The sequence below is a fragment of the Oryctolagus cuniculus genome, chromosome 16 (genome assembly GCF_051225735.1).
Source record: "Oryctolagus cuniculus isolate XC-2025 breed Fujian yellow rabbit chromosome 16, ASM5122573v1, whole genome shotgun sequence".
NCBI classification, from domain to species: Eukaryota; Metazoa; Chordata; class Mammalia; order Lagomorpha; family Leporidae; genus Oryctolagus; species Oryctolagus cuniculus.
The window spans coordinates 62,377,208-62,391,315 of record NC_142882.1 but is presented as its reverse complement, the minus strand read 5'-3'; the positions used below and the strand labels follow the sequence as shown (position 1 = coordinate 62,391,315).

Genomic DNA, 14,108 nt, shown 5'->3' with positions numbered 1-14,108 from the left:
TGTGGTTTTAGGGCAGTGAGAGATTTAAAAATAGTTACAGCCATAACATTTATTGCAATAACCTTTACTTTTTGGATATGTAAAGAACAACAAATATGATTTTGCAAAATCCTTTTCAGGGACAAGCTATATCTAAAGTCCTTCTTGAACTGTAACAACAGATAGATAATATTTTCTTTCCTTTTACTGTGTAAAGTCCAAACCAAGCTTGGCATGCATGGTCTACTTCCAAACCAAGCTTGGATGGCTTTGAAAAGACTTCTTCAAATGTTAGATTTTCTTTCTTTTCTTTTCTTTTTTTTTTTTAAGATTCATTTAGTTATTTGAAAGTCAAAGTTACACACAAAGAGAAGAAGAGATAGATAGAGGGGTCTTCATCTGCTGGTTCACTCCTCAACTGGCCGCAACCGCTGGAGCTGCACTGATCCGAAGCCAGGAACCAGGAGCTTCTTCTGGGTCCCCCACCTGGTGCTGGGTGCTGGTCCTTGGGCCATCTTCTACTGCTCTCCTAGGCCATAGCAGAGAGCTGGATCAGAAATGGAGCAGCCAGGACTCGAACCGGCACCCATATGGGATGCCAGCGCTGCAGGTGACAGCTTTCCCACTATGCCACAGCACTGGCCCCAGATATTAGGTTTTCTGTGAGTTATGTCATCTGGTACTTGCTTTAGAACATTGTAACCATCAGTGAATCAATTCACTTCTCCAGCTCCTGAGTGTGCACCTTGAAAGAGACTCTACCTTTATTGTTCTGTCCCATAGTTTAGGTTGAAATTTTCACCTGGGTTTAATTCATCCTGATTGTCATTAGCCCATCAGTGGATGTGCTGCCAACCTTCTTAAACCCACTTCCCATTCTGGCATCCCTCTGCCTGCCCCACGGAGTTTTAAGCTCCATTCAAGCAGAGCAGAGATCATGCATTCTCTGTCTTTGCACCAGTATCTAGCACAGGGCATTTGCAAGGCAGTCAACCCTTATTCCATATTTGGGGATGAATGACTGTGAAAGCGTGTTCTCGAACTGTCATGCACTTTAGAAACTTAAAATATTTTAAATTAAAAGTTGTTCAGAAGAAATAGGCATAGCTCCTGTCTTTGAGGATTTTAAAACTTTGTTGGAATTTATAATCTTAGCACATATTGAAGGCCTCAACTTTAAAAGATGTCTATAGCTTATTTCAAACAAATAAAATTTTCTTCTTCTCCTTAAAAATTGACTATCAAAAGTAAGTCCTAGAGTGGGTGAGTGGCTGAGACAAACTTCAGAAAGCACTAGGTGTGTTAGGGAAAAGGTTCTCTACAGACTCTCGATGACCACATTTTAGAGGTACCCTCAGGGATTCCTGCATAGTTCTTTATAAAATACCTTTTATCAGAATTTTTAATTTATTTTATTTATTTGAAAGGGAGAATGAGAGAGATCTCCCCCATCCACAGGTTCATTCTCCAAAAGCCAACAACAGCCAGAGGTGGGCCAGGACAAAGTCAAGAGCCAAAAACTCTGTCCAGCTCTCCCATGTGGGTGGCAGGAACCAAAGTACTTGAGACAGCACCAGCAGTTTCCCAGAGTGTGCATCAGCAGGAATCTGGAATCCAGAGTGGTCCATCTGATTTCTTTCCCTGATTACCATTTTCTCTAACCAAGCTGGAAAATAAATCACCAATTTTTTTTAGCTGCTCTACAATAAATGTTCATGGGCTAAATGTAAACATTTCTAGGGACTGCCCTTAGCATGAATGTGACCAAATAACCGATCTTAAACTTGTTAGTGTTATCAATAGAGAAGAGCAGTCTTGGTGGCTGGGGTGGGGTGAGGACAAAGCAGATAGCTTCCCTGCAAATTATGCATCGGTATAGCCCACATTCAGAAAACTTAAAAAAAGAACCTTTTTTTTTTTTTTTTGTAAAGGAAAACTAAACTTTTTAGGTATTAACAGTTTAAAAAGAATTGTAGATGTACTCTGATCAGAGGAAAAGTTGCTTTTTGGCAAAATTGCATTCAAACTTTGTGTTATTTCATCTACTCATTGCTTTGAAAGATGAGGCCATGACTCAACCTAAAAGTTCTTTTTCATTCAGAATATTTCGTATGTGTGTCTCTGGAGGTTACCGGGGGTTCTAGTTTTGATACTAAAGAACTAGGACTCTCTTTCAGCGTTCCTTGGATCTGAAACAATTGCTGATTAGCTGTGCCTGGATCATACATTCTTGGTGTCTCAGTGTGATCCAGGGAGGGTTTAGGCCAGATGGTCGCCAAGGTTCCTTTCAACTCTAACACTCAAAGATTTTCCACATTGAGTATCATCTAATCAGTATTTCTTTTTATTTTTTGCTTCAGAACTTGATGAATTTTCCCTCTGGTAATGTTGTGCATATGATTTGTTGGATCTTTCTTCATTAACATTAGTACTATAAGCATTATGAATACCACAACATAGACACGTATTAATTCAGACTGTGATTCTTACTAGAAAGTATTTGCTTCCATATAAGTATAGAGTTCTATAAATAGCATTGTATTGAAGGATAACAAAAGATGGTCCAATTTGATTCAAATTTAGTCAGATGGGAAGGGGAATAGGAACAAATGTATTTCCTGCAGGCTTTATATCATGGGTGTTAATATGGAATTGGACATGAGGCTATTATTGGCTATTGAGTCTTTTAATCTATTATGGTATGTGTATGTGCTATAGTAACAAAATGTTGCCAAGTCAAAAGGAGACACACTCTTGATTTTATTTGCCATTCTCTGCCAATGGTAAAATTCTACCCCATTCTCCCATTACGCGGTTGCCCCCTTCCTCAGCTGAGCCCCAGCCTCATTAATCTCTTAAATACTTCATACCCCAGTTCTTGTCTATCTTCCTCTGAAAGGCCACCATCCTTAATGTGTCTGTCTGCTGATCACCTTGAACACGCCCCTCTCTTTGAGGCCCTCCCCACTGCACTTGGCTCTGATCCGTCCCTCCTGAAAATTTGTCTGGCACTTTCCAGCCTTGCCATGATACTGAGTGACATTATGATATTCTGGGGAAGCTACCAAAAAAAAAATGAGCAAAGTCTTTATTTTTGATTTTACTTCCTAGACATCAGAATTGATTTTGCTTTGTACCCATTCTTTTTGCAGATAACCAAGCTGAAAATAGACAGCAACCCTTTTGCCAAAGGATTCCGGGACTCCTCCAGGCTCACTGACATTGAGAGGTAATGAGGATTTCCTGTTGACTTTTTTTGTCCAAGTAAGATAAAGAGAAGAGGGAGTTTGTAAGAACACACTCCTTTCGACGCCAAGGAGCTGTCCCATGAGTGCGTATTGTCTCTGTTTCTCTGCCCCTCTCCCTCCCGTTCTGATCTGGTAGATCTGCAGCGGCTAAAGTCCTGACAACTACTTCAGGTGTACTACCACAGGCTCAGTTTCTGGAGAATGCAGTTTCTTTGGCCAGAACAAGTATCCCGCTACAAATAGAGTAGAAAGTGGCACTTTGCTGTCATCAAAGCCATAGTGTTCTTGAGGTTAAGCGTTGTGTCTCCATGAGTGGCTGTGTCTCTGCAGAGACACTGAAACTTGATGGCCATTGACCTCCCTCAGTGGCCAACACAAAGAGTTTAAGGGTATTTTGGGATATTGAAACAAGGAGATAGAATTAAATTCAAGGCCACAGACTTTTTCCTATAGAGTAGACCATTTGTATCTAATAGGCATAGACATCAGGCCCCAGGACCCTCTAAGAACACAAATGATAGCCATGTACCTGTAGCTTAGCCCACTTTTTTCTCAGAGTCACTCATGCAGTTTGAGACCAGCTGGGTGATGGGAAAAGTCTTTGTTGAGGCTCATATTATGAACATCAAGAAGTGTGTTTTCCTGAGACTTCAACCTGATTGATATTTGTATTTCTTAAACAACACTTTCTATCCTTTTTGATGTGGCCTGACATCTTGATTGACAGGTAGGCTCTCCTCACCACCAGCCCTCTGGTTTACTTCATTCCCTGTCTTTGTGTGATTTCCCTACCAAGTGCCACACACTCCTATCATCTACCACCTGCCACATGATGTCATCTCCTGATCTCAGCACTGGCGCCCAAACCTGTCTTCACAACTCCAATTAAGGGATTACTACATGTTTTAGCAGCTTCTGCTTGTTTCTCATCCTTCCTACACTTTTGCCGTGGTGGGGTGGTGGTTTGATTTTCAAGAACAGATTCAGAAGCTTGGTGGGGAGGCAGGAAGCCAGCAGGAGTGGCTGAATCTTGAGTAGAAACCATGGGACCGGAGTGGGAAAGAATGATCCATGAGTTAGAGAGCTTGACAAGTAGTTGGGGGCATTGAGATCAAGTACAAAATGCAGAGAGAAGGTAAGCTGATAACTCTCCAATCAGGTGGCATGCAAGTGAATGGCACAGTGGTGTACATGGTATGGGGTGACAAGAGTCCATTTACAATGTCCGCTTTGTTTAAGCACAAGTCTTCCATTTCTTCTTTCTGAGTGATGGAAGCACCGATACAGTTTATGCAGCTGGGAATATTACAAGTGAACTTTCTCTTAGTTTCATTTAGGCATCAAATAAGAAAGAACATAGTGACTCAATGAGGTAATAGTGATGTGTTTTCACAGTGTACTGTATCCTGTGTCTCAGAGCAGAGGGTGGATGCTCCTCCACTTGTTACGGGTTACACACCAGAAACCCACCACAGGTTGAAGATACCATTACGTTGAGAATGTGTTTCCTACACCTCCCCATCGTGGCTCCCCGACACAGCACACTGTTACGTGTCGGTTGTTCCCCTTGAGATCCTAGGACTGACAAGGAGCTGTGCTTGCTAACACAGCCTGACGTCATCAGAGGGAGCTGTGCTCCTTGTCACTAGCCTGGGAAAAGATCAAAATTGCAAACTCAAAGTACAGTTTCTACTGAATACATATCATGTTCACACCATCATACAGTTAAAAAAGACACAGAAACATAAGTGGAACCATTGTATCCGGGGATCATCTGTGTTGGGAGAAGAGGTCATGAGTTGGAATCTCAGCTTTGCCTCTTGCTGAGTGAGTGATCCTCGGGAGCTTGCCGGACCTTCTGCCTCTCCGTCTAGGAAACAAAGAGCACGGCCTTGCTCTCGTCAGACCCCTGTCCTGAGAATCAAGCTCGAGGACAGTTATGAAGACACTTTGTAAATCTAGACGTGTGAAATCATTGCAACTTCCTCACTGTGTTAGATGAGCACTTTATCAACAGTGTGTGTGCATCTTAGTCTACTTTGAATAGTCTTAGTAGACCACTCCCAGAGTAAAAATAGCCCTGTAGCTCACATTGCTCGTGTGATAGGAGAACCCTGTCCGCCTGCCCTTTAGGATAGTGGATTTGATAATGTGGCCACATTTTCCACTTACTGAATAAGCATCCCGATGTGGGAGCGCTCACATGTGTGTGAAGCAAGGTTGCTTTCTGTGGTCTAAGGGACAAGAGAGCATTCTTATACGACTAGCTGAAAGTTTGCAAGAGGACCTAAGTAGTGTGAAATTGGCAGAGGTTTTGGATTTCATTTCCAGGTATTTAAGTCTGATTTTTTCCTAAACAGCCTTTGGGGATGGGACAAATCAGATCAATTGATCTTTAGAGACCTGAAGAAATTAAATTAGTCTGGAGTCAGTTACTGCACTAAACCATCCCGTAATTGAATTGCTCCTTGTAACTGATTGAAAACAGCCCTATCTGTAACAATATAGGGAGCTTTTCTTTCTGAGAGATCTGAGAGAAAGACACATCTTTTTATGACATGATGACAGATATTGCACTTTCCTAACCTAATTGAATATGATGTTATAAATATGTGACCTTAATGATTTCAAGTTTCCTGTTGCTGATTTACAACTTACTGTGTGGGACACCCAAACAAAAATGCCATTAGGGTTGGGTCTGTTGGCCTGTCCCTCCAGCCTCACGGTTCTGGTTCTTTGTATACCTGCACAAGCTTTGGAATATTCATAAAGATCTGAAGATTTTTCTTGCTCTAAGTTTTCTGGGTTCTGTCCCGATTCTTAACATCTCATGTGCTTCCTCTGTGGCTTTACTTTTCAGGGACAGCTCATTAGCAAAAGTAGAAAGTCTTTTTCATTAGTTGCTTTGCACATATACCTGCCATGGCCAGCTGAGAGGCCAATCAAAAACCCAAAAGGATGTCTTCATGTGACCTAATTTCTGGTTATTTAGACCACAGAAGGAATTATCTGCTCATTCCAGATAGTAACTAGCCCACAGTCAGTCTGTCAGTTGCATTTTCTTTTACTTTTGTCTTTTGTAGTACTTGTACATGATACTTTTGAGAAAGGAAACATAACCAAGAGGGGTTTTCTATATTTTCTTCAAAATTAAGTCCCTCCTATAGCTTTTTTTTTTCTTTTTACAAAAGAATTCATGCTTATTGCAGAAAAATTAAAAGATATAAGCAAGAAAAAACATAAAAAGTAATGAAATCCCATTCTCCCAGTTAGGAATATTCAGCACTGGATGTTCTATTACTTTACCACTGCCCATTTTTTTCAGTTAAATCTTTGATTCATACAATATATGTTTTAATAGAAGATATGAAATGGACTTATTATTTTATGTTTTTTACAAATGGCCCCAACCATATATTTAATACTGTACTCATTTCCTACTTACTTATTATTTTCCCTTTATCACATACCAAATCCTTGTCTTACTAGTTCTTATAGTCTCTCTTTTTTAAAGAAACTTTTTTGAGAGACAGGGAGAGTGCCCATCTGCTGGTTCATTCCACAAATGCCGGCAACAGTCTCAGGCCTAGGGATCCAAACTGCGAGCTGTGAATCAGTCCAGGTCTCCCATGGGAGCGGCAGGAACTCAGCCGCTTGAGCATCTGTGTTGCTAGGAAGCGGGAATTGCAAGTGGAGCTGGGCATTGAACCCAGGCGCTCTGATACGGGACACAGGTGTCTCAGCTGCCAAAGCCTGCCCCTAACACTCTTGTACTGAGCTGTCAGAATCACATTGTTGTAATTTTCATAAACCAATAACATATGAAATATCTGATATGCTTGAACATTCTTTTACTTGTCATTTTCTAATTTTCTTGATTTTTTGGTACTTATTACTATCTTTAAAATAATGTTGTCAGTTCTTCCAAAAATGTCTTTGGGATTTCGACTGGGCTTGTATTGAATTTATACCATAACCAGGAGAGAAAATTCATATCTTAATAGAATTTGCTATAAGGTACTGAGCCTTTCCTTTAGGAATATGACATCTTTGTCATTTTACTGAAATCTCCTCTTATTTAGAAGTTTTAGTAATTTTTTTAAGATTTATTTATTTATTTTGAAAGAGCTAGAGGGAGAGGGAGAGACAGAAAGAGAGATTGGCCAGTACCATGGCTCACTAGGTTAATCCTCCACCTGCGGCGCTGGCATCCCATATGGGCACCGGGTACTAGTCCCAGTTGCTCCTCTTCCAGTCCAACTCTCTGCTGTGGCCCGGGAAGGCAGTGGAGGATGACCCAAGTGCGTGGGCCCTGCACCCGCATGGGAGACCAGGAGGAACCACCTGGCTCCTGGCTTCAGATCGGCCCAGTGCCAGCCATGGTGGCCATTAGGGGAGTGAACCAGCGGAGGGAAGACGTTTCTCTCTGTCTCTCTCTCACTGTCTGTGACTCTGCCTGTCAAAAAAAAAAAAAAAAAAAAAAAAAAAAAGAAAGAAAGAAAGAAAAACAGAGAGAGAGAGCGAGAGAGAGAGATCTTCCATCTGCTGGTTCACTCCCTAGATGACTGCAACAGCCAGTGCTGGGCCAGGCTGAAGCTGAAAACCAGGAACTTCCTCTGGGTCTCCCACATGGGTTCTGGGGCCCTAATACGTAGGCCATCCTCCACTGCTTTTCCCGCCACAGTGCCAGCCCCAGTTTTGGTATTTTCAAGTTTGTAGGTCCTACACATTTTCTTAGACACAAACCTAGTTAGGGTTATGGGTGCTGCACTGGCTACTGACCACAGATGGCTTAAATGTGGGTGGGAGGGAGAGAAAGAACTTTGGAGTGAATTTTTAAGACTCATTATAAAAAAATAAAATGAAAAGATCTAAATAGTTTTACAGTGTTGATTAGCTAGTAAAAATATTTTAGGTTACTGGATTAAATTCTTGTTTTTGTGGTTTTTTTTTAACTTGGCAATTAGACAATTTAAAATTACATTTGTGGCTTACATTACATTTCTATTGGAAAATACTATACTGGAGGCCTTGGGAAGGGCTGGTTTTTATAAATATGGTTTTAAAGAAGAAATTTGCCTAGTTTAGTTTGTAAAAAGCTATTGATTTCTGTATGTCACTGGCATTCTGCCATTTTACTGAGCTTAAAATATTGTTTTAATAATTTTCATTTTAGTTCCTTCAGTTTTCTAGTTAGATTGCTGTATCGTTTGCAAAAATGATGATTTTATTTCTTCTTTTCTATTAGGTATATCTTTAAACATACTTTTGTCTTAGTTTATTATACTAAGATTTCCAGAACACTATTGAAAACAAATTATAGTTGGCATTTTTCTCTTGTTCTTGATTTATTAGGTATGTTTTTTTGTTGGCTATTAGTTTCAGATGGATATTCTTTATTATATTAATGTAATACCCTCCTATGCCTAAAGTAACATTTTGGTATTTTTTTTTTTGACAGGCAGAGTGGACAGTGAGAGAGAGAGACAGAGAGAAAGGTCTTCCTTTGCCATTGGTTCACCCTCCAATGGCCGCCGCAGCCAGCGCACCGCGCTGATCCAATGGCAGGAGCCAGGTACTTATCCTGGTCTCCCATGGGGTGCAGGGCCCAAGCACTTGGGCCATCCTCCACTGCACTCCCTGGCCACAGCAGAGAGCTGGCCTGGAAGAGGGGCAACTGGGACAGAATCCGGCGCCCTGACCGGGACTAGAACCTGGTGTGTGGTGCCGCAAGGCAGAGGATTAGCCTAGTGAGCCGCGGCGCCAGCCCTATATTTTGGTATTCTAAAACTAGTTATTTCATATTAAATTTTTAACATCTATTGAGATGATTTTAATTAGTTTTTCTTTTGAACCTGTTTATGGCTTTTTATTTTTTAAAAGATTATTTATTTGAAAGGCAGAATTAGAGAGAGGCAGAAGCAGAGAGAGAGGGAGAGAGAGAAAGAGAGGGAGAGAGAGAGAAAGGTCCTCCATCCACTGTCTCACTCTCCAAATGGCCACAATGGCCGAAGCTCTGGTGATCCAAAGCCAAGAGCCTGGAGCTTCTTCTGGGTCTCCCATGTGAGTGCAAGGCTCCAAGCACTTGGACCATCTTCCACTGCTTTCCCAGGCCATTAACAGAGAGCTGGATTGGAAGTGGGGCAGTCAGGACTCAAGCCAGTGCCCATAGGGATGCTGGCACTGCTAGTGGTGGCTTAACCTGATACGCCACAGTGCTGGCCCCTGCTTATGACTTGTGATGTACCCTGCCAAATTTTTGAATTCTGTATCAATTTACAGTTGTAATTTTCGTTATGTTAGCCACATTCAATTGGCACTTCATGAAGATACCACTTATTGTGGAATACCTTACACTAATCAACATTTCTCATACAGATGTCTTCCAGATGGTTGAAACCCACCCATTACCTGGATAGCTTGCACTAAGCAGGAAAGGCATTTTATTTTACTTTTTTAAAAGATCTATTTTTACTTATTTGAAAGGCAGAGTTAGAGAGAGAGATCTTCCATCCTTTGGCTCTCTCCCCAAATGGCTGCATCGGTCTTGGCCAGGCCAGGCTGAAGCCAGGAGCTTAATCTGGGCCCCCCAGATGGGTATGGGGACTCAAGTACTTGGGTAATCCTCCAGTGCCTTCCCAGGCACATTAGCAGGGAGCTAGATCGGAAGTGGAGCAGCCGGGATCCAAACCAGTAACCGTATGGGATGCCAGTGCTGCAGGCAGTGGCTTCACTCTCCACAATACAGTGCTCTGACCCCTTAGTTTTTATGTCTAAATAACAATATGATTAACTATAGTGACATAGTTTATGTTGAACCATCCTTGTATTCCTTGAATAAATCCTGCCTCGATTTTATTTGTTTTCCTTGTAATATATTGCTGGATTTAATTTACTTATTTTTATTTAAGACAAATTAATCTTTTTTAAAACTGTGATTTTATTCTTTCCTTTTCTGTAAACTTTTAGGGTTCAATTTCTTCTAGATTATTCAAATTAATTAAAATAGTTTCCTTCTTTTTATTTTTGCCAGAAGATTTTATCAGTCTTGCCTGTTAATTCATCTTAGTGTAGTATTCTTTTGGGGCATTCTTTATCAAATTTCTAGTTCATCCCATTGCTTATTAGGCCAATAGATATTAACATTGGTCCCATTTAAGGCCTTTTATATTTTTTAATGTTCATTTATTTTCATCTAGTTGCAAGGCAGAGCAACACAGAGAAACATTAATCTTCCATCTGCTGATTCATTTCCCAAATGCCTAAAACAACCAGGGCTTGGCCAAGCTGAAGCCAAGAGACAGGAAGTTCATACAGGTGTCCCATGTAGGTAGGTGGTAGGGATCCATCATTTACTGCCCCCCAAGATGCAATAGCAGGAAGCTGGGTCAAAAACAGAATGGGAACTTGAACCAGCCACTTTGCTAAGGGATGCAGCTATCCCAAGCCATGTCTTAACTGCTGTGCCAAATACCCACACCCTCCCTCTATTGTTAATGATGGTGGCTGATACTCCACAGTTTCCATGTGTCAAAGAGTGGGCTATAGAAACTATTATCATCCCATTTTTTATAGATGAGATAATGAAGTTTATAGATTTGTTACTTTATCCAGATTCACCAGGTTTGTGACTGCTGAGCCTCAAACCCAATTTAGTTTGTCCGAAACTGGAGACTTTCTCCTTAAATAATCATTGCCTTTAAATCCTGAAAGAAGGGCCTGCATTGTGGTGCAGCAGTTTCACAGCCACCTGCAGTGCCAGCATTCCACCTCCCATTCAGCTCCCTGTTTTTTTTTTTTTGTTTGTTTGTTTGTTTGTTTTTACAGGCAGAGTGGACAGTGAGAGAGAGAGAGACAGAGAGAAAGGTCTTCCTTTGCCGTTGGTTCACCCTCCAATGGCCACCGTGGCCAGCGCGCTGCGGTCGTCGCACCGTGCTGATCCGATGGCAGGAGCCAGGTACTTCTCCTGGTCTCCCATGGGGTGCGGGGCCCAAGCACTTGGGCCATCCTCCACTGCACTCCCTGGCCACAGCAGAGAGCTGGCCTGGAAGAGGGGCAACCGGGACAGAATCCGGCACCCCGACTGGGACTAGAACCCGGTGTGCCGGCGCCGCAAGGCGGAGGATTAGCCTAGTGAGCCGCGGCGCCGGCCTCAGCTCCCTGTTAATGTGCCTGGGGAAGCAGCAGAAGATGGCTGAAGTACTTGGGCCCCTACCACCCATGTGGGAGATCTGGATGGGGTTCTGGGCTCCCAATTTCAGTCTGACCTAGTCGTTGTGGCCACCTGGGGAGTGAATCAGCAGATGGAAGGTCTTTCTCTGTGTGTGTGTGTATGTTGCTCCTTCTATCTCTGTTAACTGTGCCTATCAGACAAATAAAAGAAATTTTTAAAAAATAAATTCTTGAAGAAGATAACTATAAAATTTATATTTCTCTGTTTTTGCAAAGAATAAAAAATATTCTTCTTGATCCTGCTCCTTCCTCAGCCAATAATTTTTATTTAAATACTCTAGGACTTATAAAGTACACACACACACACACACACACACACATTTTTATTGTCTTTCTCAAATTTCTTTATTAATGTTAACAGCAATCATTTTAATGCCAGTCATACTCATTTTATTGTGTGCTGATTATTTCTTCCATTCCATTTCCAATTATCAGAATGGTTCTCAGACTTTATTCTTGATGCTGACAAACATTGAGTAACGGATTGGGAAGAGATATGGGGTCGTCATCCTCGCGAATTCTGGCATATCTCAGCACCCCTGATGCTGTCGTGTATGAAGCTGACTAGGGTTACAGTCGTTTTCCAGGACTCTTTCAACTTTCCTTTGTCGTCTAGCTTTAATGTGTTATGGAATCAAAACGCTCGCCAAATTCGTCATCTTTTCTTTATGCATTAGAAACTTACCTGTTTCCTCTCTGTCTGGATGAAATTCTTCCAGAGAGTTGTCTTCATCTTTGAAATTAAGAAATTGTACCAGTGTCTATCCAGTTGTGTCTTTTCCCATTAATGCTGAAATATGATTTAGCCTTTTAAGTTGAAAACTCAGGTCTTAATTGAACTCAGGAAAGTCCTCCCTTCTGCTCTCCCTCCCTTGATCTGCTCCGTTTAGATCGTCTAAAACTCCTGTTACACAGGTATTGCATCAATGGAATCTGTTTCCTATTGCTCTTATCTCTTTAAATTTTCAACTCTGAACTTGAGAATTTCTATATCCATCTATATTGGTTTTCTAATTTGTTGATTCTGTTTTCTGCAGCATCAAATATTCTGTTTATTGTCTTTCCTGAATTTCTTTAACATGTGGTAATTATTGTTTTGCTATTTCCAAGTGTCCTTTTACATGTCAGATTATTTCCTTTTCATGACTTTTAGTCCCTGTTTAGTTAACACAGAGTCTCAAAGTTCACTAAAATTTTGAGGAGATAATTATAAATGTTAATGTGTGTCATCCTGTTTTCTTGCAAGAGACATTTCCAAAGAAATAATCTGTTCTGCTTTATTAAATAACTTCTGTTTTTGAATTGCTGTATATTTTGGAATGCCTAATTATTTCTATCTAGCTCATTTGTAGAATGAAATGTCTGTTTAATATTAGCAGCTGAGATTAATTCTGAATAAAAGTGTGTAGTTCTTTGCCAAATCTCCCAAGTTTGGAATGAAGAAAGGCTTATAAATTTGTTGTATTTCATAATTGTAGAAATATAATAATAATTTTGTTTGGGTTAGAGAATTTTTACGTGAGTGTAAGGGCCGGCGCTGCAGCTCACTAGGCTAATCCTCCGCCTTGCTGCGCTGGCACACTGGGTTCTAGTCCCGGTCGGGGCACCAGATTCTGTCCCGGTTGCCCCTCTTCCAGGCCAGCTCTCTGCTGTGGCCCGGGAGTGCAGTGGAGGATGGCCCAAGTACTTGGGCCCTGCACCCCATGGGAGACCAGGATAAGTACCTGGCTCCTGCCTTCGGATAGGCGCAGTGCACCGACCGCGGCGGCCATTGGAGGGTGAACCAACGGCAAAGGAAGACCTTTCTCTCTGTCTCTCTCTTTCACTGTCCACTCTGCCTGTCGAAAAAAAAAAAAAAAAAAAAAAGTGAGTGTAAGCAACCTCTGGAAAGGGAGTTTTAATTTTGTGTTGATGTAGCTGCCATCTCCGCCTTGGTAACTAGGAATCTGCTGGTGAAAGAGGTGGGGGTGGGCCTTTGGTGCCGTGAGTAAGTTACCACTTGGGATGCCCACATCCTATATCAGAATGTCTAGGTTCAAGTTCAAGCTCCACTGCTGATTCCAGCTTCTTGCTGTTGATAACCCTGGTGGGGAGAGGATGATGGCTTAAGTAGTTAGGTCCCTGCCATCCATGTCGGAGACCTGAATTGAGTTCTGGGATCTCTACTTCTGCGTAGAGCCCAGATCTGGCTGTTGCAGGTGTCTGGGGAGTGAACCAGCTGATGGAATATCTCTGATGGCCTGTCATCTCTGTCTCTCTACCTTTAGAATAAATAGAAAAATAAATCAATGAAACTTAAAAACCCCACTGGGACCATGTTCCATCCCCCTGCCCAGCAAAGCAACTTCATGCCCTTCTCCAGAGCTGGCTGTCATGAACATGGCCGCACGCCATTGCAAGTACACCATGAACTGGCAGTGAGGGCTGTGGTGGGATCCCTTCTTTCTAGACGTCTGCAATGTGAGAATCTGCTCCCCACCAACTACGCAGAGATCCGCCTTCATCTCCTTCATCTCTGACCTCTGTTGTCCCAAGTTGGGATTCAGGTGAAATTCCAGCATAGGCCACTGTTTTTTTGTTTTTGTTTTTTTTTCTTTTAAATTTATTTGAAAGGCAGAGTTAGAGAGAGAGAGGGAGGGAGGGAGAAAG

The 14,108-nt window shown here is 41.8% G+C and overlaps 1 protein-coding gene across 2 annotated transcripts in view; it reads left to right on the top strand.

Moving 5' to 3' along the window:
- The window catches only part of TBX20 (T-box transcription factor 20), a 57,206-nt gene that overhangs the window by 22,752 nt on the left and 20,346 nt on the right, over positions 1-14,108 (top strand). For both annotated transcript variants that reach the window (XM_002713752.6, XM_089315508.1), the window contains exon 6: positions 3,132-3,208. In XM_002713752.6, coding sequence (XP_002713798.1) covers positions 3,132-3,208 — 77 coding nt within the window. The remainder of the gene's footprint in view (positions 1-3,131; positions 3,209-14,108) is intronic.